This window comes from Syngnathus floridae, chromosome 10, assembly GCF_059516105.1.
Source record: "Syngnathus floridae isolate MCC-2025c chromosome 10, RoL_Sflo_1.0, whole genome shotgun sequence".
NCBI classification, from domain to species: Eukaryota; Metazoa; Chordata; class Actinopteri; order Syngnathiformes; family Syngnathidae; genus Syngnathus; species Syngnathus floridae.
This window is the reverse complement of record NC_142422.1, coordinates 5,857,115-5,880,620: the sequence shown is the minus strand read 5'-3', so window position 1 is coordinate 5,880,620 and position 23,506 is coordinate 5,857,115. Positions and strand designations below refer to the sequence as shown.

At 38.3% G+C, this 23,506-nt stretch overlaps 4 protein-coding genes across 4 annotated transcripts in view; 1 reads left to right on the top strand and 3 right to left on the bottom strand.

Annotated features, from left to right (window-relative positions):
* Nucleotides 1–138: 138 nt before the first annotated feature.
* On the bottom strand, nucleotides 139–3,295 carry mal2 (mal, T cell differentiation protein 2). Its single transcript, XM_088388169.1, has 4 exons — nucleotides 3,032–3,295; nucleotides 2,234–2,404; nucleotides 1,504–1,704; nucleotides 139–1,251 (listed from the first exon to the last, which is right to left on the bottom strand). The coding sequence occupies exons 1-4, from the start codon at nucleotides 3,146–3,148 to the stop codon at nucleotides 1,180–1,182; spliced, it is 561 nt and encodes a 186-aa protein (XP_088244295.1). The 5' UTR covers nucleotides 3,149–3,295; the 3' UTR covers nucleotides 139–1,179.
* Nucleotides 3,296–4,437: 1,142 nt separating this feature from the next.
* LOC148392128 (uncharacterized) lies at nucleotides 4,438–6,827 on the bottom strand. The gene is made up of 4 exons (XM_088387854.1): nucleotides 6,632–6,827; nucleotides 6,476–6,559; nucleotides 5,529–6,368; nucleotides 4,438–4,931 (listed from the first exon to the last, which is right to left on the bottom strand). Exons 1-4 carry the CDS (start codon nucleotides 6,810–6,812, stop codon nucleotides 4,549–4,551), a joined length of 1,488 nt encoding a protein of 495 aa, XP_088243980.1. The 5' UTR covers nucleotides 6,813–6,827; the 3' UTR covers nucleotides 4,438–4,548.
* A 462-nt stretch (nucleotides 6,828–7,289) lies between these two features.
* colec10 (collectin sub-family member 10 (C-type lectin)) lies at nucleotides 7,290–13,257 on the bottom strand. The gene is made up of 7 exons (XM_088387855.1): nucleotides 13,052–13,257; nucleotides 11,395–11,466; nucleotides 9,694–9,765; nucleotides 8,718–8,771; nucleotides 8,456–8,551; nucleotides 8,170–8,387; nucleotides 7,290–7,999 (listed from the first exon to the last, which is right to left on the bottom strand). The coding sequence occupies exons 1-7, from the start codon at nucleotides 13,152–13,154 to the stop codon at nucleotides 7,760–7,762; spliced, it is 855 nt and encodes a 284-aa protein (XP_088243981.1). The 5' UTR covers nucleotides 13,155–13,257; the 3' UTR covers nucleotides 7,290–7,759.
* A 1,420-nt stretch (nucleotides 13,258–14,677) lies between these two features.
* Nucleotides 14,678–23,506, top strand: part of LOC148392126 (tumor necrosis factor receptor superfamily member 11B-like) — a 42,810-nt gene continuing 33,981 nt past the window's right edge. Inside the window, exon 1 of the mRNA XM_088386578.1 lies at nucleotides 14,678–14,801. Coding sequence (XP_088242704.1) covers nucleotides 14,679–14,801 — 123 coding nt within the window. The 5' untranslated portion in view covers nucleotide 14,678. The remainder of the gene's footprint in view (nucleotides 14,802–23,506) is intronic.

Sequence of the window (23,506 nt, the reverse complement as noted above, 5' to 3'; positions counted from 1 at the left end):
TCCTTCGACAGTTTTAAAGTGATTAAACTTATTATTTTGTCTTCTCTTTTTATTCAAATAAAACATGACAAAAAGCCTGGCATTTCAAATAGGGGTACAAAACTTTTTATATCCAGTGTATCTAGTAAATAAATGACATGGCATTTTGTAAGATTTTATTGCAGTTTTACTTTTCATTATTTAGCAAAATGTACTCAAATGTAACAAAGGCACAAGCATTCAAACAATTTATTTTAAATTAGTAATAATTTACTACTGTAATACAAACCGTGCTAGCCTACACTAAATCTAACTAATCACTGTAAAGTGGTACATCAATCAATAATTTAATATGATAGTTATTAGTTCTTAATGTAAATGAACTATTATTATACATTGAAATAACTGCGTAGGTTATGTTGAAATTCTTTAATATTGGTAGACTTGAGTGTTTAATCCTATACATTCTAGAGAAGGTACGCAATGTCATATGTATGTATAAAACCAACTGTGTAGTTTGTTAAAATTCTTTAAAATACCAATATTGGGAGATCTGTGTTTAATCTTACCGGTTAAACAGAAGCTATACAATGATGTAATCGAACAAAATATTTTCTTATAGAAATTCAAATACCGTATCAGTACATATTTCAACCAAATTAATAACATAATGTCAATTGTGAGGTGAGTTTCCATTCCCTTTGCATCCCCTTTTTTGCAGGGCCTGTCCAAGAAAATGTTCAAGCATATTAAGTTTCTAATGTGCGTGAAACAAAAGTAGCACGACTAAGTGAAATTTAGAAGTTTTGGAATTGGGAAACATTCTCTTCATTGAGGATGTGAATCCAGTAGAATAAGGAAGTTAGTGTTTGTGTGAATAAAAAACTAGTTGCATAAGTGTCACGAACATGATGAACATACATGCAATATAAAATAGCAACATTTTTCAATGCTGTCTCATCGATTTACTACACCACTAAACATGTTTGAGATGTTAATAACCTTAGAAAAAATATTGGTCATTCGGTAATGAATAAAGTTCACAAAAAAATAAAAAATGTCACGAGCTGATCATACTTGAAAAGGGGCATTCCACTTTCACAATGAATAATAGCAGCATGATTTATGAAGCTATTCTATTGTAGTATTGTGAATGTTTCTCCTGTTGGTGGAGATCAGGTGCAAAATTCGGGTTTCAGGTTAAATCCTCCACCTCTTGAAGGCCATCACCAAACTGCAGCTGTAGCATAGCGTCACCACAAATGCAAATATCTGTGATGAAAAAACAAACAGATTGTGGAGAAAATATAACATGTTTGGGAAAGCTGGCACTTGCAAATATTTGAGGAGAATTTGAATCCAAACAGTGGACTGATGACCCCCCCACATATGCCATATAGTGTAACGTCACCTGTCTGCAGGATCCTCATTATTATTGTGTCAGTGGAGACACATTGTAGAGGGTTGAAGGTTTGAATATAAATATGCACAATTAGAAAGGTGTTTGAAAAAGACTATACTCACTGTGGCCACTACGTTAATATTGTACTGGTTGCCAGTCAGCAGAGTGAATACATTTCCCCGAGGGTAGTGGATGCACATTACAGTTCCTGTGCTGTTTGGCAGTGGTGTGATGATGGCTCCTCCGTTGGCCGCCGTTGTTGCCGCCTCCAGCACAAAAGCGGCAAAATAGAAAAGCAAAGCTAAAAAATGGTAAAAAACATCCTGAAAATGAGAAAAGGGGACATATTAGGATGGCACACAGCACACAAAATAAACAAGTTCATTCTAAAAGTTTCATGTGTCAATAAATTCAATTAACTGTAAAGTTTATATAAACATGCAGAAGTGTGTATAGTGTCGTCAATAATCCCACGCACTATAAACATAGCAAAATGAAGATGGCATCTTTAAAAGAAAAAAAAAGGGAATGTATTGCATTACATAGGAAAACAAAAGAATGAAAGGGGGAGTTTGTGTTGAAGCGGTTGGGACAACAACAGTGAGGTCTTTGTTATCTTCTGCTGTGAGCTCATCATCCATGTCGCTCATTGTTCTGATGAAAACAAACATAGCACGTTTGGCTTCTTTTAAATGACGCTTAGCACCTAGAGCAAGGCTGCAGGTCACACTTGACAGAAACTGCACTGGTTTCTGGGTTATGCCAAACAAGATTTGCTGGCCAGGCCGTGTTAACATCAGAATTGTGGCCGCTTCAATGAGTAAACCAACGACAGAGTCAAATAGAACCTACCGAAAAGTTCCAGTCAATACTAATGCGGTCAGCCAGGCCGGTGATGAGGAAAAGGAGGTAGGTGGAGGAGAGGAAGAAGCAAGTTACAGACACAAACATCACCCAGCCCTGCAGTAGAGGGACTGGCACGTTGGAGGAAGCTACCAGGATCCATACCAAGCCGCCAAATAGCTGGAGATACAAGGCAAAGGAACGCATTATTAGTCAGCGTTTCAAAATACACCCATTGAGAAAGATAGCAAAAATAAACGGTACTTTAATATAGCCACTTTAATATTTAATATATACCTCAGAACCAGAAATGCAACTCATGGTAACATAGAATACGGTTTACTAGCTGGTCATCACAACATGGAGAAATTCAATTAATCAAATAATCAAAAATAATAAACCATTCAGTATACATTGCTTATTATACTGAACATGTGTTAGTTGCAATAACCCCTATACAAAAGGTTAATAGTTTTCTTAATTTTAAGTTAGTTACTCTAGCATGACTGCAAAGAAGTGCTCAAATTGTTTTTATAATTGTATAATAAATTCAGGTTCAACAATATTTGACTGGAATATCACAATCACAACATTGCAATTAAAGAATACACATTAATATGTCAAATACAGTTCAAATATGACAGAAAGGGTTAAAATAAACAAAAGCTCAGAGGTGTCAAGGACCGTGAGATCACCTTGCAAGTTCTAAAGGTTGCCAGGAGAGACCATGAGGTTGCAACAAGTTTACTATGCTGCAATGCAAAACAACCACAGGAGTGATCTCATGAGTTCAGGATCAACACTTACTATTTCTAAGCAGATAAGCACCCCAGAGTAAGTCCTCAACACTTCCAGTCCCAAAGGTAATGAAATTGTGGGCGCTGAGAAGGTGGTGGCAGCTGGATTGGTGGCTGGCTCCGACATCTCTCTGTCCGCCTCTCTCGCCGCTCTTTCTCGGCCTCCTCTCTCGCTTCCTCACCCCTGAGGTAACAGGGAAGCCACTGGCACAAAGGACAGGAGACTCGGGCAAAATTCCTCCGGTGTCATGTGTCTCTCCAACAGAACAGGTCAGACAGGTGCACCGGCCACTCCTTTGAAACCGTGATGCTGCGTTCATAGACATCGGGATTCACGGAAATCTCCACATCCAAATAGCCTGCGTGAAAAATGGTCGTTTTCATGAGGACTGATTTCAATCACAGTATATCAACTGTATTTAACTAAAAAGGCTGCAAGCGTATGTAAATGTTATTGAAAGATCATAATCCACATTATAATTGATAGTTTCTGAAGGCTGTATACCAGAAAGTACTTCAAAATATGTATAAATATTATTATTAAAAATCTATTAAGGTAGTAAATTACATTAAAATAATAATAAAATAATAATGAAATTAGAAAATTAATTAAAATGCATTGGACTGCTTCCTCATATTTCCATATGTGTGGAGATATGGAGAAACACTATCAAATAAAAATGCTCATCCTATTTTCATCCTCTCGAAATTATATATATTTTTTATATAATTATACACACGACTATGTAGAGAACCAGCAACAAATCTAATTCCGATTCCCTTTCAACATGACCGAGTTCATAGAGTGTATTGTTTTTGGACTTCAATTCCATTTTATATTGATGACGGCATTCAACGATGCTTTGTTTGTGTGGTCTTACTTTTAAATTAATGTGTTCAATTAAAACATCATAATATCTTTTGCATGGAGTTGTGGTTCTTCCAATCACATCTGAAGGCAACAAGTCTGCAATTAATCATTGAAACACTGACTCACTGTATTCCTTTTTGAAAGAAGGAGGATAATGATGAACCAAGTCATTCATTGATTACTCATAAGTGACCAAGAGAAGAAAAGAAACTGAATGAAGGGACAATGGTGTGGATGCTGGTTAACTAAATGCAGGACCATATAAGTCAAACAAATTAAACCTGACAATAGAGAAAGAATGAGAAAGACTGCCATGCTGCAGTTAATATTTAGCTAGGATTTGGAATACAAGAACCAATATTGACATAACCTCCAAAAGGGCATTCCGGCCCAGGGGAGGAGGAGTGGTGACGAGTTCCAGTGAATCAAGGGACGCTGTGGAGATCTACCATTCCATGGTTTTTAAGAGCCAAACATGACTTTCTCCAAGACTATCTATCCTTTCCTAAAAACTACGTGGCATCAAAAAAAGAGATAGTACAGTGTTTGTATTTTGTTTTTCTTTATTAGCACAGTGACTTTGTTATACACTCGTATGATAGGTAAGCATATTAAAATGTAACTGAAAAAATTGATTGTACGTTAAATTATGATAGTCATTCATCCTCACAAATCCAAGAGAGTTCAGTGCTGCAGGGTAAGTCGTTCCATCCCCGCCCTGAACGTGACAACTCCACACAGTCCTCGGAACCGGAATCATCATTCGGCTCCCCTATTTGCCAAAATCCATCAAAGTTCAGTTTGTCTCCATTCACCCACTTCCACTTGCCCTCATGCGCCAAGTCAGACAGACCGATCCACACTCGATCATAATATGTAACAATAAAATCCTGCTCTTCTTTTGAGGTGACAATGACCAGGTCACCTCCTCGGTCTTGACACTCTTTTCTGCTCGATCTCCATGAATTGCTGACTCTTTGCTCCGAGATGAAATAGCATTTCTCCTTGAATTTAACCCAATTTGTTGGGCACAGTTTTTCTATAAGGAGAACAAACATTATCATATTTTAATGCAATGCAGTAATTAATACATTAATAGTGAATATAATTTATGAGAAAAAATCCAGCAAAATTTCTTAATTTAGATATCTATCGACAGATAGACAGATAGACTGAGAGAGAGAGAGAGAGAGAGAGTGAGAGAGAGAGAGAGAGAGAGAGAGAGAGAGAGAGAGAGAGAGAAAGAGAGAGAGAGAGAGCGGGGTGGATGGATGGATGGATGGATGGATGGATGGATGGATGGATGGATGGATGGATGGATGGATGGATGGATGGATGGATGGATGGATGGATGGATGGATGGATGGATGGATGGATGGATGGATGGATGGATGGATGGATGGATGGATGGACTGACGGAAGGATGGAGAGATGGACGGACGGGTGTATGGATGGATGGATAAATATATTTTCTCTTTCTGTTTTATTTCAATGGAGAGTGAAGCGAAAGTGTTTTTTATCTTCATGTGATCTTTATCTTGCCCATTTAACTGTGGCTATCGGGAATTTCAAAGAAGGAAAGATGTGTGTTTACAATCAGGTTCCAACTTGTTTTTTGTGTGTGCGCAGTACTTGCCTGTTCTGTCTTTATTCAACGCATGAGCCTCCTCCTTAAAGCCGTCTCGACTTGCAACTACTTTGCTGAATCGGCTCTGCAGCACCTCCAGCTCGTTGGTCAGGTTGCTGGACACTGATTTCAGTTGGTCTCGCTCAACTGTGAGGTTGTCCCGCTGTGCCCTGAGGCCATCTCGTTCTGTTTGAAGGGTATCTTTCTCCTTTTTGAGGGCATCTCTCTCACGTTTGAGAGCCTCTTGTTCTTTTTGGAGGATGTCTTTCTCATTCTTAAGGTTGTCTCGCTCATTTTTGAGAACCTCTTGCTCCTTGTGGAGAGAGCTTTTATCATTCCTGAGAGTATCACGCTCACTTTTGAGAACTTCATGCTCAATTTGAAGGGTGTCTCGTTCATGTTCAAGTGTCTCTTTCTCATTCTTTAGGGTGTCCACCTCATGCTTGAGCTTTTCTTCTTCAGTTTTGAGGACGTCATGCTCAACTTTGAAGGTGTCTCGCTCATTTTTGAGGACCTCCTGCTCATTATGGAGTGTGTCTAGCTCAGTCCTGATAGTTCCTCGTTCAATTTTGAGGGCGTCGCGTTCATCGTGGAGGGTGTTTCGCTCGCTTTCTAGCACGTCTCGTTGGTTCTGAAGGGCGTCTCGCTGATTTTGAAGGCGGTCTCGTTCCCCCTCGACCGTGCCCTTCTCTTTGGTCAGAGAGCAGATCTTAGTCTCTAATTGCTTATTGCTTTCTGACAAGGTGTTGTATCTGCCTTGCAACTGGAAATATTGTGAAGTCACATTTTGACAGGTGGTGAGTGCGATGGGCGGATGTTCAGCGTCTGTCAGAGGGCTCAGTCTGATGTCTGCAATAAAATGAGCACATAATAGCAAGTGTTGGTGAACTACTATACAGCAATGACATAAGTGCAATGATGTTGGGACTTGTAATCATGTCCAGACATGTACTCACATTGGCCCACCATGGCGATGATAACAACTAGCAGGAGAAGATAGAGCAGCCCCAAACACACTGCAACAGCTCCAATCCACCATGCTGAGTCACAAATAAGAAATACAGATTGGTGTTTGCTCATTTTTAAAACATATAAATCTAAATTGTTCTTACCTGGTTTAGAAAATCTTCCTCCGTGATTTGATTTGGATTCCATTAATTCCCACCCATCTCCTGTAAGCACCCCCAAGTTTCGGTTAAATGTCACAGACATGTGTCCGATTTGTATTGATGCTTTCTCGGTTGTTACCCCACCAAGTGTTGCAATAAACAGTCCTTGCCAAGGCTCACGCATCTGCTGAATCAGGGAAAAAAATGAATGGCCACACCTTTTGTTGAATTTAAAGGAGCCATCCGGGAGAATAAGTTTGATATGTGTCTTTAGCATTTGAGTCTTAATTTATTATCATTAATACGTATTATGCAAATCTCAATATGAATTGTCATCTGTTGTTTTTAGGAACTCATGTAAACTATCTGTAGTTTTATCTAGAATGAGTAACTTGTAAAACTTTTGTTTTTTTTGTCTCTCATTATCAGTAGAAGGCGGTTTGAATCTTTAAGATTTCAGGACAGTCAGCAAATTCCACACTTGTGCTTTGTGAAAACAGGAAGTCAAGAAAATTTGCAAGACCACAATTGTTCATGTGTATGGATTGCTCGACTTTTAAATGCCAGCCTTTGTGTCACTGTAGGGCGCAAAGGCTCAGGTGGTTGAGTGTTTGTCTATCAACCAGCAGGTTGTCAGTTTGGTTAAAGAAATACTTCCAACTAAGATCAACCAGCTTTTAATTTTCTGTCGAAAAAAAAGAGAATGCATACTTGCAGCGTAAAACAAAAAATGCACACACACTCTGAAGGAGTTCTATTTTGAAGAAGAAAAATGAAAATACCAAACTGGGGACATACTTGATATGCCCCCTATCAAACAAAATATATTCAAACTGAAACAAAATAACCTTGAGCACAGAGGACTGTTGATATTTGGACACTTCCTACTAATGAATACAAATCTCTTGTATTTTGTCTACCATAGAGGCTGGCGCCTGTGCTGCTGATGCGTGCAAATGTTGTTGCAAAACTTCTTAAACGCTGATACTGAAATGCATAATTGCAAAATGTTGAATTGCTGAGCGTGTACATAAATACATAAATGAGAGAAAGTTGCAGTCTTGAGGTGAAATGAAGTTGTAATAAGTGTGTCGGACTTGCCGAAAACTAAATCAAAATCTGATCAATGACTTAAGATGCTGAGTAGATAGTCCCTCCACTTCCTCCTTCTCCTCTTATCCTGCTTTTTGGAAACTCACAGATGAAAAACATGGCCATGTCACACATAACATGACTCCACGTCCCTGTGCTGAGCAGCTCTACGCAGGTCGCATTGTGGTTGGTTGAAGTGAGTGCCTCATCTTGACTCCATGCATTAAAGTCCTTGAGTGGGCTGGAATCTGCAGCTTGGGAACTGTTTCTTCCATCATGCTGAAGAATAAATGTGAAAAACACAGTGAGTGTCTTTACACATCCTAGTGGCCAAATTTGCTCAGTATATTGGACTTTTTCAGCAATATTATTATTAACCTGCATGCAATGGCTATTTTTAGCATTCATTAAACTTGGATTTACTGAAACCAGAAAATGTATGTACATACAATAAGCGGGTCAGTGTTATTAGGCTGCACGCCGATGTACACCCTCGTGAGTCCAGCCTGACTGACATAATCAGCGATGAGACGGTTACTATTGCTATTTTTGGGCATGGCCAGGATACCGCCTCTCAGTTTGCAGTTCATTGAGGCCTCCTTGAACCTTTTGGCCTCCTTCACCAGCAAGTAGTAGTGCTCATCACTTTCTGTCAGGCCCAACATGACTGGAAAAGAGATTTTTTTTTTATTGCATTAGAAAACAGTATACACGATCTTTAAATGAGAAACTCACTATTCTTGACAAACTTGACTGTGTTCCTCAGTTTGCCCAAATTGACATCCATCTGTCCAACCACCCTCCTGTACCTTCCACAGTCGCATGTAGTGCCTACAAAAACAAAATCTTTGAGCAGAATCATCGCATTCTACTTCTGAAGATTTTGCTACAACATATTAAAATTGATGCGAGTGTAATTTCAACACAAATACATGCAGACAAATCCTGTAAGCTGTTTGAAACAGTTTCATAGTGCCATGAGGTTCCAGGGCCCTACCTGCTTTCCCTTTCAAACCCAAGGGTCCATCCAATCCTACATCTCCTTTGTCCCCTACAGAGGAACACATGGTGCTTATTTTTCTGGCCAGGGCATATCTAGCACTAGGCGTGATTTAAAACAAAGCCAGCGTACAAAAAGTGTATATTCTCAAATTAAAAATGAATTCAATTCACTAGTCAGTTGACAATAACACAATATTTTGTAATTATATGATCTCTGAAATATAGTTCAAAGTAAGGTTTGGATTTATCAGATATATTGTTGTACTAACAAAATACTTCCAATAGATGGCGACATCATACAAATGTGTACAATTTTAGAATTTCATTAGTGTTTCTATGATATTGAAGTCTTCCATGAATGTTCTGGGTTTTGGCAATATGGGAGGAAGAACTTGCAAGAGGAGGGAGAACATGCAAACCCTCAACCTCAGAACCATGAGGCAGATGACCCAATAGCTACATCACTAATAAAATGAACAATTAGTTACATTAAATAGGATATATTGTGGAAAACTGCTGATAGTCGAATTTTTTTTTTATTGTATGACAGTAGGTAGATCTTATGTTGTCCCTTCTGTTATCTAGTGGAAGAACATTTAATTCTCCTGCCTGTCACTTAATGTCACCGACATATATATGAACACGGACACACTGTTTGTAGTAAATAAGTAATCCTTTTAGGGGATATAAAATGAAGTTAGATGATTTCTTGAAGTACACATTTTGATGTCTCTCCTTGGTTCACTAGTATGCTGCAGCACGCTGGCTGAAAAGTGTAGTATGATATTAACTACAGCACAAAGGCTGATTTCAAGACATGGAATAGTGTGTGTATAAATTGGGATATAATTATTGATCACTCAGGTATTCTCTTGAATGGGAATTTTATTAAGACCCATACTTTAAATAACACAATAAACAAGTCTATTGTGTTAATGTTCGATATTCTAATAATATTCTCTATGTCGCACCTTGGTCTCCACTGGGTCCCATCTTTCCCATCTGACCAACGTCCCCCTTAAGCCCGACCTCTCCCGAAGCTCCTGGAAGTACAGAAAAAAGAAAGAGAGAAGAGCAGAGGTATTTTGGACGTCTTATATGAACTAAAACAGTATGCAGAACATAACTGATTCATTTTATATGTTCCTGGAAATAATAATAATAATAATAATAATAATAATAATAATAATAATAATAATAATAATAAGTCAAGGTCATATTTATTTGTTGTTGGACTGTCATTAGAGTGATTCTCTTTGTTGGTTAGGTTTAATTAGAGTACATAAAAGTTATTTAATGGAGTATGTAATTATCAACGTCAACACACAAAAAAACTATCTGAGTCAAACTTGATTATGTTCTGCAAGGGAAATTTCTTGTCTTTTTTTTAAACAAAACCCACAGCTTAAGACTATTTCAAGGCTTAAAGTGTGTGCGTAAGTAAAGTACAGCCAAACCATGGCCTTCTGCTGTGATTATTTCCTCAGGAAACTATTTCACTGGAAATGAATGATATTTGAAATAGAAAGTGACACATTGGAGAGGGCTGTTGCTATGAGAGCAAAGTGGCACACACACATTCACAAGTTTGCTTCTTGATGGTGTCTAAGAAGTGCTAATGAAATTTATGTGCTCTCAAGAAAATACAGTGCAAAATATTTGGCAACATTAAATACAAGTACTATATGAGTATTTAAAAGGACCTTTCTAACAAAAACAATAGTTTTCTAACTGCATGTTACAATGAAGCATTGCGAGCAAAGACTCCAATTGTTCTCTGATTTTTATAAAAACTAGAGGTGTTGCTTTGCCTTCCCTGTGTTTAGAGTTGAAGAATGTTGTACTCAGCATGCTCAAACTAGCCAGTTAAACCGTTCATCCATCTTTCAGATAACACTTGTTCCTATCACTGCTGTTGCTTTTTATAATGGCCAAACCGTCCAACTGGCTTAACGTCTGGATTCCCCATGCAGCTGCTGGTGGAAGGCCTCATTTTGTTATATGAAGACACATTTGAAATCACCTAGAGCATGTCAGATATGTTCACAAAGATGGTAAAGCAGCTTTTCAAACTGTGACGACCATCCTGAGCTGAACCCTTTATTGTATTCAGTTGTGAAGTTGTGTGTGTTTGTTGACATTAATAATCCAAGAGCAACGCATTGTTTTTGTTTCCACGGCATTAACTGCTCTTTAGTCCCTCTTAACATTCCAAAATTAAGCCACGCTTTCCTGTAAAATCTCCTAAATTAAAAAGGGGAAATTATGCGTCATCTGTTGAGCTCTTGACATACTGCAGCTGAGATTTTGGAGGCTGTAATGGTGCGACAGTTAGTAAGTGAACACACAGAAACCATAATGGCTCATGGCTACGCTGCTCTGAAGTCACTCCAAATGTTTACATTTAGTACTTACATTTATGAGGTTACTCAACGAAGATTTGTGGAGAGCATCAACCCGGCAATCATTGTGTGTGTGCACATGTGTCTATTGGGATTTTACGATTCACCACATTCAGTTCCACACGTTCCATTTCTACCAAATATCCACATGAAGTGGACTTGTAGCTTTCATTTAACACGATTTTTCAATATGCAGAGCAATAGTTGTAGAAATAGATGTTGGCATCAAGATGAATCATTGAAATGAGAAAAGTAATTAGGTCGTGCTACCTGGATGTCCTGGTGGTCCATTCTTCCCCATTCTGCCCTCATCTCCTTCATGTCCAATCTCACCTTGGTCTCCTGCATAGACAGAAAGACGCACAAGAGAGTTCTCAAAACCGTTTCAATTATATATCTTCATCAAAATCAATGGGCCATGAAGTCCACAATTGAGGGATGTGATTGTGTTCTAATGTGTGGTTAATGTTTTGCGGATGTGTTTTTGACTCTGCATGCTAATAAAAACACAGGCGAGGGCCTACTTCTTTTTTAATAGCAACGGTTCCATTGAACTATTAATTATGACATCATTTTTGGGAGTCAAAACAAAAATGAGGTGTACAAGAGAGGTTTTGGCTACATGAGAAGTCTGACGTAGCGGCCAGGGACACTTTGTAACCTAGGTGCCAGGCAAAGGCTGGAAAGCAACAAACATCTTTGAACTGGGGCATATTTCGACGCCCACTTTTAAAAGCCTTATTGTCTTCATTGTTTTCTTTCTTTTACTCAAATGATAATTGGTGTGGCTATTTCTTACTGTACCATCATCAATTTATAATTGAGTATGCAACCTCAAAAGGTGAACACAATTGACGTCGGTTGACTTTCAAGTGGTTGTCATTTCTAGTTCTTAGGAGAAACACGGTTAAGTGAATTAATTCCTTCCAGACTCAAATGGCACAATAAAAAAATAAAAATAAAAACTGCGTTGCATCAAGGTGAGTGGAGGCTTCATATATGTAGCCATAATATTTATGGGTGATATTATAAAATTAATAAAATCAAGTTAGCGTTGAGTCATTTTAGGATTGTGGGACAGTTGTTTTGTCCCTAACAAAATGTTTCATCACACACATCCTGTTCAAAAAACAGGACGCTGACGTCTATGTAAAAGTGTGAGGCAATATGAAGCCTGTAAAAGAAGCTGTGATGGAGAAAACTGACAAAGTGTGGTTGCTGTGTAATTCGCAGCAAACCCAGAACCACACTATAGAATACACAAACATGGTTCAGGTCATTGTCATGTGATGAATTCTACAGTCATTTGAATCTGAGACTTGTGCAAATAATCAGTTCAGTTTAGTGGCAGCTGTTTAAACGCATACAATTCCACTGGGACTTTCTCAGTGGCACCACACATACAAACAGGTCTTGACTTCCTCACTCTCTCCACGTCATCTCACATTACGTTAGTGTCCTCTTGGCACAAAAGTGGGGAAAGAAAAATGCTGCTTAACTTTGCCTGGTGTGTGTTTTATTGGCTCTGTCTGAATCAGCAGGGGAATAAGCTACTGGATGTTGTAAAATGGAAAGGCATTCCCTCCTAAAAAAATCTGTGGGGTAGCAGTCAGCTTGTTGTTAAACAACAGGACATTACATGCTGGGTACCTTTACCAACAACTCTATAAAGACCTTGAAAATTATCCTTGGTGTTTCCTAAGAATTTTCCATTCGCTCTTTCATTTGACCACATACTGACATTAACAAAACAACCAATTTACAAGAGACAAGTCAACTTGTTAACAGTCTGGAATGGAAAAGTATTTGCATTCCTGAGTCCTAGTTTATAGAGGCATTACGCATAATAACGGAAGTAAATACAGATTACTTTAACCCTTTTGTTGCAGCAAAACAAAGCAGACATTAACAACATACATGTGTTTACCTTTAGCTCCAGGTATGAGGGCGTTGCTGCAGACTTGGGGAGATGCGGAAACATAGGAGATAGCCGCCGTAACACAAAATAAGAATAACCCACTTGCCATCATGTACCAAAGGAAATGATTGAAAATTGTATGAGGATAACGCTTCCTTGGTGCTAATGAGTGCCTACTGAGATTTGTTAGAAAAGAACAGTACGTCAGTGCAGCACTAATGAGCACATAACTTTAAGTCAGAAAACACACACACACATGCTCATGTTTACATAGAGTTATCAGCTCCTTGTCATGCTATCAAGCAACACATACCAGTCTGGTATTCTTCTATGTTTAAGTCACAATATCTAACATGGAGCTTAACCAGAATCATCACAAGCCACTCACTGTGTACGCAATACATGACTTCAATATACTACAATAGGGGTCACCAATACGGTACATTCCGAGGACCTCATGAGTAGTCTGTTTTAAAAATACCTCACCGTTGACGAGACAATATTTTCTAAGGAATGCTGTGAATGTGATCATTTGAAAATATAGAAACATGAACAATTTTGTTACTCATGCCCGACATCATCCTCCCTGTAAATCAATCTTTGTTGCACATATTTAGTTCAACAATGCAGAGGAAAAAAAACACAAAAAACTTTTTAGTTGAACCAATCAGAGGATGGAAAAATGCTGACACCACTGCAAGACATCATGAAGGTGCAAAGTGGTGAAACTGCTGAACAAAAAAAATGGTTATTTTCAGAATAATAGTAATAAAAAAGTCATGGATCAGGTCTAAAATTGAATTCCTTCTTTGACCGTGCCACACCCATCCACATAGTTTAGTGGAAATTGGTTCCATATTTTCTTGCTGTATGTTTGCCATCTCCTGCACTGATATTGAAACTGACCCAAGGATGACTTGGTCTTGTGTTTTTCTTTTCATATCAGCACTGAATATCATCGGATCAAAAAGCTTTTTTGAGCCTCGAACCCATGCCAATGTGTTTGACAGACCAGCAAGACATGATAGACACAAAAACTATGCATGAACAAACGCTGGTTTCTAAGTAGCCGTGATTAGAGGAGTTGGTGGGATGGAAGAAGAAAGAGAACGAGATAAAAAGGGAGTTCATGTGCAACAAAAAAAAGAAAAGAGGCCTAATTACGGAAGAAGACACTGGGAGGGCAGAGAGAGGAAAAGTTAGGGAAGATATTGTGGTTTGTGCAACATGTTTTTGGCCCTGAGTCCAGGAAGAAGCCTGATTCTAGATTTTTTCCCCCTGAGATGACTTTTACTCCATTTTTGTGGCATTATAAGAAGCACTCAAGTGCCGTAGTCTCTGAGGACCGACAAACGCTTGATAATATCAAAAGAGTACTAATCAGAAAGAAAACAAATTCATCATCGTCAATTGCTTCCTTTGGGATTGGCTTTGGAATTTGAACTGGAGCTCATTGTTTCAGAGCCTTTGCTATGCTTGGCATTTGTTAGCGTTATTTATATTTGCAGGCATATTGTCACATCAACCGAGGCAGAGATCATTCAGACAAAATATCCACTAGTCTCCCTTCAGACCTGCAGGGGGCAGAGAAAAAAACCCAACCACAATTCACCAAACTTCCTGTCAGATGCCAGGGATGGGCATATTGCCTACAGACCAAAGAAGGGAAAGCCTGTTAGTGAATGAAAAAACACTTAAACAGAGAAAGCAAAGAAAAGGAACCCTAAGAGACTCCTCAGTTCCTCGTCACACGCAACTGGTAGGAAATGGACTTGTTTGCTATACTTCTAAGTTTGCTTATTGCTTGGTTTGTTTGAAATGTTTGGTTTGAGCTACAAACTGTGTTTATCTTAACTTTGAGTGGCTCAATCAATTTGTAGTTACTTATGCTTCATATTTTCCTAGTATAGGTATGCAATTACTGAATTTAGTTCAATTTAAAATAATGCAATGTTTGCTTTGTTTAATGTTATCAACCTAATCTCCCTCTAATTAATTGTGCAATGAACTGCAAGGAGAAAAGAGGAAGATCTGAGTTCTAAGGACCAAGGCCCTTTTTCAAGTTTCAAGAACTGGGCAAAATCAGGACAACTTGACACACATGAAAACAAGATAGGCCAAATACACTTAGATGGCTTAGGAAATGCCAAAACATCTTTTGTTTGCAGTCATGACCTAATTTAACTCTTGACAGGAAATGATTCAGACTTGTAACAGTGATGGAGTCAGTCATTCATAACTTTTTTGATCCTAATACTCATGTTTGTTTCCTTTGCTCAATCCTGAACCTTATTTCATGTCTTCCACAGACAATAGCAAGAAAACAAGTCAGGCTTCATGCTTGTGATATCACTGATAGAGCAAGACCAAAGTTTCTTTTGGCATTAAGTCATGTTTGTTCAAAACTTCGAAGACTTCAGGATATAGTTTCTGCTGAGGAATTTATGGATTTCAAAATCTGTGTATTTTGGTTCAGCAGCTCTTTTATGGTCCTGGCTTTTAATGTTGCTGACAATAGCTGGCTTGGTTGGGGAGACATGCTGTGAAGAACAACTAAAGCCAACAGCATGCTTTCTTATAAACTCTTACAAGAGGCCATGCTTAACCCTTTAACAGATGACACTGCTGACCTTTTGTGCATCAACTTTAACGTTTGGTTCGATAAATTGTCCACTGACGTGAGTGCTTCTTTGCCTACATGTGCTCTGGGTTGACTGGCAATTCGTCCAGGTTGTACTCTGCCTCTTGCCCAAAATCACTGGAAATAGTTTCCAGCTTACCCGTGACCCCAATGAGGATACTTTTTATTGAGAATCAATCCTCTTTGGTCAGATTTCAACAGACTTAGTGGAAGGACATCTTCCATAAAACCCTCACCAGACAAATAATACTTTTTGTATGAGTGTGTCACAACACTCATTTTTGATCATTTTACATGGACTTTCTCCGCATTCCTGCTTGATGAGTACAACCTATACAAATGTACTTTACAAGCATCCTGAAGCTAATTGTATACATGTGGTTCATGTTGCTTTTTCTTACTATGTGTGTGATTCACACCCTGACATTGAGAGGTGACTCTTCTGGCCAAGGCAGCAAAAAAACTCTTTGCTGCTTTACTTGTAGTTTTGAAGGTAAAACTTTTGTCGGCCAATCGTCACCAGAGATAAATGGTTGTCTTTGCTGTCACCATCTTTGCTCTGATGACTTCAAGAAACCTGCTCACAACTGGATGGTTGTGAGAGCAGTTGGAAATAAAAATGTGATTATATTATGGCCAAACTGAAAAGTATGAAGATTGCGTGACTATCAGTGACACAAATACCTTTAACGGCACCAGGAGGCCTGAGACCGCCGTGACGATGAAAACGCTATTCATCATATTATACAACAGCAAAGCATCCATTGATTTTGAAAGTCGGATAGGATTACTCTACCTTTTCGCTTGCTTTGGCAAGAATTTCCGTTCTGATTGAACATGACACAAGAATGGTGTCGACATGAAAAACATGGAGAGAAGCAAAGGTTGCGGGAAACTTTTTGTAGTCATTTCACACGTGTTGTGAAATCTCAGCTAACCAAAAATAAATCTGGGGAGACAGAAGCATTTCCAAGTTTTCATACCTCACTTGAATTTCCTGAAAATAAAGACAATCACTGTGAGGAATTTCAAAACAGGCATCATCTGAGCCCAAACTAGTACAGTTCACCCGCAAGAATTGTTGAGCTATGATGATCAAGGCAAGACAACAATCATAACATAATTTCATTTCATTAGGAAAGCCACTAACATTATCAGCCTATTACTCATGGTAGGCAACTCCATGACCGCTTGGATGCTAGTGAATCAAACGCAGACACAGACACATCTGGTAAGTGCACATGAATACCTTATGGGACTATGATATATAAACTTCATGTAAAATGTCTGTGAAACTCCGATGAGGTAATGTCATGGCTTGAGCTTGCAAGGGCTTCCTCTGGGATTGTTGTTTTAAAAAATTTCATTGATCAAACACATGATGCAAGCAGCAAATCGAAAATCGACAGACCTAGCAAGCCGGGGCATTTGCCAAAGGGCCATTTGCGTCAATGTGGGCGTGAGCACAGCCAACTGGAATTACCGTCAATTAAAGCGACTCTTCTCATTCCCAAGGTGAATGAAGAAGAAATTGGTCTAAAGGTTGTTCATCCTAACAGTCTGCAGCTATACCTCAGCAGAGATTATGGAAAGGTCATGGTATTTTTTTGGAATGGCACACATTTGATTGACATGGAAATACAGTATGTACGACTGAAAGTACCAACGTTGAACCACAACACAGAAGTAAATGTTTGCTGACTTTGGTTCAATGTCCAGGGCTTCTTTTATAAAGAGTAGAAGACAAAGGTTTGTCTTTTTCAACCATGACCAGCGGCTTTCCTCAAGTTTACACAAAGTGCTCTGTTTCTAAACCTCAGCCATCAGTTTATTGCCTTAACCTGATCTTAACCTTCACTCTGTTTGTCATACTTGCTTCTCATGTGTCGCTTGTTTGTCCATTTTGGGCTTGGGACACACATGAAACCCATTTGTGTCAGGAAGAATTTTAGAATGTAATCTGACGCGATGTAAATTCAACTGGGAGTATCAGAAGCAGCTATGTGACGCTGCTACGTGTGCGTTCATGATGTGTATCAGTAACTGTAAAAAGTCATCTGCAATTTTCCGAACTAGAGATTGAATAACAGTAATCATCGTCACTCATTCATTATTTATTTAGACAAAAATCTGTGAATTCAAGTTACAGAATCCTTAAATGATTACTTAAATAGGCAGACACTAATCTGTTCAGAAAGCTCAGAAAACACACTGTAGCGTGAATAACAAATATGGCGAGACAACAATAAAAACATGCTTATAAAATAATCTTGACCTCATGTTCAATCCAACTTTCACAAAAAAATCTGGTTGACTGGATGAAAAGGGAGTGTAAAAATACTTTTCTCTCCAGTTTCTATTCCGTTTGGAGCCTTTTTCCCAAATTGTCACAGACTTGATGAAATATCAGATGGGGTAAGATGCAAACACGTCAAGTGGGCGTAGTTTTCAGATGGATGTTAAGAAAACAACTTCACTCTTTCTCATGCCTCCACCTCATAGTTTTGGGTGTCACTCTGTTTTTCTAGCATACTTCATCCAGACATGTGGTTGCATTTCTACATGAAACATCTCTCATATTCTTGATGATTGACATATTGCATTACATCTAATTCCTTCTGTGTGGATGTAAACTACACCTTTAAATATGGGAAATAACCGTTGGATTACCAAATCTGAAACAACTCCATTCAATATTACACATCAGTATAAAAAAACAAAATAGTATTTTAAATGTGGTAATAAGACAGCGTCTTGAATTCGAATGAATGGTCGTGATATAACGATATTTGCAGTCGTCTTGTATCCGTTCATCCATCCGACTTTGCGTAAGAGTCAACGCATACCCTGGACTGGACACTTGGCACATAGAGTCAAACAATCACTCAAATTGGTAACAATGGAAAATTCAAAGTCTTCAGTTAACTGAATATGCAGAATCTTCTGACTGTCTGCTGTATGCACAATTGCTCCATTTCAACCATGTTGCTCTTATTTATTTATTATTTACTCATTGTTCTTATTTATTCATTGTATGTGCCTTCTTGTTTTTACTTTTTGTATTGTTTACTTGAATGTTTTGTTTGTCCGTGGACATATATTATATATATATATATATAATATGTCTTGTCACCGTGGGATAGTAGGAAACGCAATTTCGATCTCTTTTTGTGTCTTGACGTGACGAAATTGACAATAAAGCAGACTTTGACTTTGACACTAGGCCAGCAGGTTGCCTGGCTACAATTCTTCATATATTATAAACTGTTATTTTAATATAATACATATACAAAGTACATAGACATAAAAAAGAGTCAGAATGAATGACTTTAAAAAATCCTAACCCAGTCCTTGGCTAGGATGGGAGACAAAGCTTTTACCCTCCCCAATTTTCTGAAAATACTTTCATAACTTAAAAAATAAAGAAAACACAGCTGAATAGTGACCGTTGCTATTCCCTGATTTATGAAAGTGAGAGGAAGAAGACTACAACTAAGTTCTTGGCCTCAAAACTTGTACTATATCTAATGCCACACAGTATAAATCACTGGCATTCTGAATTTAATTTTGAAGCCCCTTGACTTCGCAGAATGACAACAGAAATCTGGATTTGCATTCGAAGACTAATGTTGAAGATCGCCATGTTGATTTAGGCAAGGCCCATCACGCATGTGTGTTTTATATTTCCTGGATTTGGACAAAAATCATACTAGCGGTCATTACCTTATTGGTGCAGATTTATCAGGTACGTCATAGCACGCCAAAGCACTGCATCTGTTCTATTTGATTGCCCAATACCTGGCATTGAGAAGTGCAGTATAGTATGACGTGTGTATGTGATCCATCCTAATGTGTGGGAAAAGTGATGTACAGCCCGAATGGTTGCGTGACATATGGGTCCGTGACAGTCTGTTCTGCGCTCCCACACTCGGCCCTATAAATCCTTCCAACGATGCGGCGGTTAAAGTCTGACACGAGAAAGAGAAGAGAAGAGCAGGAGACGATGACGAGTAATTGATTCCAACTCGGAAACAAATTGATGTAAAGCCACAGCAAAAGCAAACATCATTTGAAAAAGTACAGGGATGTGCGATGAAAAACATGCATCACTGATATATGACATTTTTTCCATGGCCCAAAGTTACACCACATTTTCATTTTTTGGGGGGATGACAACATCAGGGTGTTGGAAACAGAAGGGTATGTACAATGCTAAGTTTTCTAAAAAAACAAAAATTGTGCAAGAAAACCAAACACCATTAGCTAAAATATGCTATTATCGTACGGACACACTAATCAATTAATCAGGTCATTAATCAATCAGGATTTGGACGATGCTGCTTGAATCTTATATCCAAAGAAAACCAAACCAGAAACTCCACACAGGAATCCACTAACAAGATTTGAACTCAGCAACTCCAAACCATGAAGGAGTTCGCTGCTTGGCCATCATGCATGCTTCTTTTTAACTTTGACAGATATTGTTTGAAAGAAATTAAACACAAGCTCATCATTGCCAAAATGATTTGATGCTTTTCTCCAGTGAATATCATTTCGGCACACAAGCTGCGTTGGCTCTCACTCACCTTTTTTTTTTTTTTTTTACTTCTTTTTTTTTTTCTTTTTGAATTTGATTTAAATTGACCTTGAACAAATCTATATTAGTCGGTACTTGTCTCCATTCTCCATCTTCTAATTCTTTCTGCTCTCACTTTGGCAAACATTGATGACAGCATGTCACTCACAGTTTCAAGCTTGCGTACGTTCTCACTCCATAGGGACTAAGGCGAAACACGCCATACAGCAAACGACAGGAAGGGAGGGGAAAGATTAAGATGATGCAATGCCGATTTTGATGACTGATTGATTCGGTGTCATACAAAAGTTCACGTTCAAATCAGCCAAGCTTGCCTCCAGCATCTTATTGGATAGTCGATCATAGTCTTCTCTTGTGCTCTTTTTCCACATTTCATGTTACAGTAATAACGTAATATCCCACAATGGCATTACTTCACTTTAATTTTGACAATTACATTATGGAATCTTGTGTATTTTTTTTTTGTGTGGGCTGGGTCAATGCCTTTAGAAATATGGCTACATCAGAACAACTTGTGGAAAAACTGAAGGGCTGTAAATACGTTCCGGATGCTCTGTATTAAGTTACAGTACCTTGACAGACCAAAGAGAAGACTATACCTGACTAAGATCCATTATCTCCAACGTAAAAGATGTTTGGCTGTCCTGATTGTACTGTTTATTGAAAACATGAATCTTTTCAGATGGTTACAATAAAATGACCTTCTCCTAACCTTAGATTGGGGTTTCCCAAATTACAAATGTGGTTTCTTTTGCGGGATCCATATTTCTACTTGACGACCAATAAAAGCATTTTACTTTGACAATCAGTGTTGAATACAGACATTGTATCCCTTCTATTTGCAAAAACATACATGCATACCTGCAAAATATCCAAATAATTCTTATCCTTCCTTTTTAAAACAATAAGCCACATTTGATTAACTGCAGTTCTTGTGAAATGTCAGGACCTGTGACGGTTGCGCTCATCCACCCACACAGCCATCTTTCTAGCGGGAAAATGATTAGTCAACTTTAACAAAAGGTATGTAATGTAACAAATATGCATATTGGTTAAAACTGCAGCCAAATTGTGTGGCTGATCCGATGAGGAAAACATTCAACAGACAACTCAATTGCCATAACCTTGCCTTGATTGTATTATAGACACGATGGCCTAAAACAAATAATTTCTCTCTATGGGAAATGGATGGAAAGATTTTATTCAGGTAATTCTCAAATTTCCCAAAGAACCTTTTACATTACATCAGAAGCAGTCTAATTGATGTTTGTATTTTTGCAGTTTGTCCTGAAATGAAATTAAGGTCCAGAGAGTTTTGTAATTTAGCTAGCGGAACTATTGCTCATCTCATCATGTTTGGACTAACAGGGATTCACTGACATCATCATCATTACGGTCCTCAAAAGGCACATCGTGGTTGTTCAGCCCATTTACAGTGGAGACTTTTCTGGATGTGGGCAAATAAGAGTCACAGGAGTCTGATTGTACTTGTGTCCTTCCTGACACTCTTTATCATCTTTTCCAACTTCCAAACCATTTTCTGAGACACATATTTTATTTGATGTCTACTCATTGTCTGATGGCCTCAATACGTCACACAGTTCCCGTTTGCTTGGTTTTCTTGGTTCTGATGAGAGGAGCAGACTGCAAAGTGCTGGCACCACTGCTGTGTACTCGGCGGCTCTTAAGAAAACTTTTGGGAGTTGCATTAAGAGGCGAAAAGGTCAAAAAGATGCACTTCTATGGATGCTTTCACATAAACAAAGCCGTGCTCTTGGAAAGGTCACGAATTACATCACAATTTGTACCTACCGAGGATGAATCAAGATATCCTTATGGGAAAAAAACATCCATCTGGTAAAGTTAGTGAAATGTCACGTTTGAACAGGAAAAATAAACTGTGTTGTGTATACTTTTCCAATTTTTCTTTAACAGGATGGAAATTGCTGGATATGTTTGTGGAAACAACGTCTTAAAGTCAGCTGTTGACGTCTGTGGAGCGCTTCTGACTTGCGCGAACACGTCAATCTGGTAGTACACTCAAGAGACTCAAGTGTGTACTGTATTTTCATTTTTACAGAGTGGAACCTCAAAAGCTACATGACACACACTTGAAACATACTGTACATTTCCAAAGTGTGCTATGGGAAATTCTCCTTAAGTCACAAAGAAATTATTTATTTACTACATGTAATGCATAGGTGTCAAACTCAGGGCCCGGGGCCCAGATACGGCCCGTCACATCATTTTATGTCACCCCGAAGACAAATTGTGCATCATGTCAATATTAAAATTACAAATTTTCTTCACTTTTAAAGAAATACAGATATTGCTAGAATTTTTTACCATTGATCTTTCAAAAATATTTGAACAGTTTTAGTCTCCAGTTTCAACCCCAGTTATTCATCAGTATGTTATGTAGCCTATATGGCCCCATCCTGAATTGTAATGTATCTTTGTTCATTTATCTAGCCATGCATAGACATAGTTCAGCCTGACAGAACAAATAAATGCTCTTGCTTTAGATGGCAAAAGCCAAATAATTATACCGTCCTAGATTATTCTACATATAATAAAATATGTCCCTTGGCTCAGTAAAGGTTGGGATACACTGTTCTACTGTATACTGTAAGTTTACTTATTCTTTGCTGTAATTCTGCCTTAGCATTAGAATAGAACAGACATTTACTGGAATAGTTAAAGATGTCACAAGTCTGCAGCCAACATATCCACACTTGTTTCCAGTGTTTGGGGAGTAACATTTCTTAAAAAAAAAGCTTCACTGAGCATTTTCAGATGTTAGATTAATTAACTTTATTTCCATCGCTGGAACAAACAGAATCCTGCTGCTCAGCAGCGTGGTTTTGGTCATAAATTGGGTTTAAAGTTAGAAAGATATTCATGACCAAAATCATTGAGGCAATATGTAGAGTTGGTCCATCAAAACCAAACTGGGGTTTAAGTGATTCCGCCTGTCTTATCCTGTTCATCTAAAGCAGCCACAGCAGTTTGGAAGCATCTTTATCATTAGTCACGGTCGTGTGTCTGGACCATGAACACGTATGTCACTTGGGTGCGAGTCACCAAATACTAGCTCATGATGTTCTCGGACTATTGCCACCTAGTAGGTTAAAAAAAAAATAATAATAATGCGGCACACAATAGAAACATCATTGTGCGAGTGTTGTGACATGAATTTCAAGACTGGAAATATTTTATAAGAGTG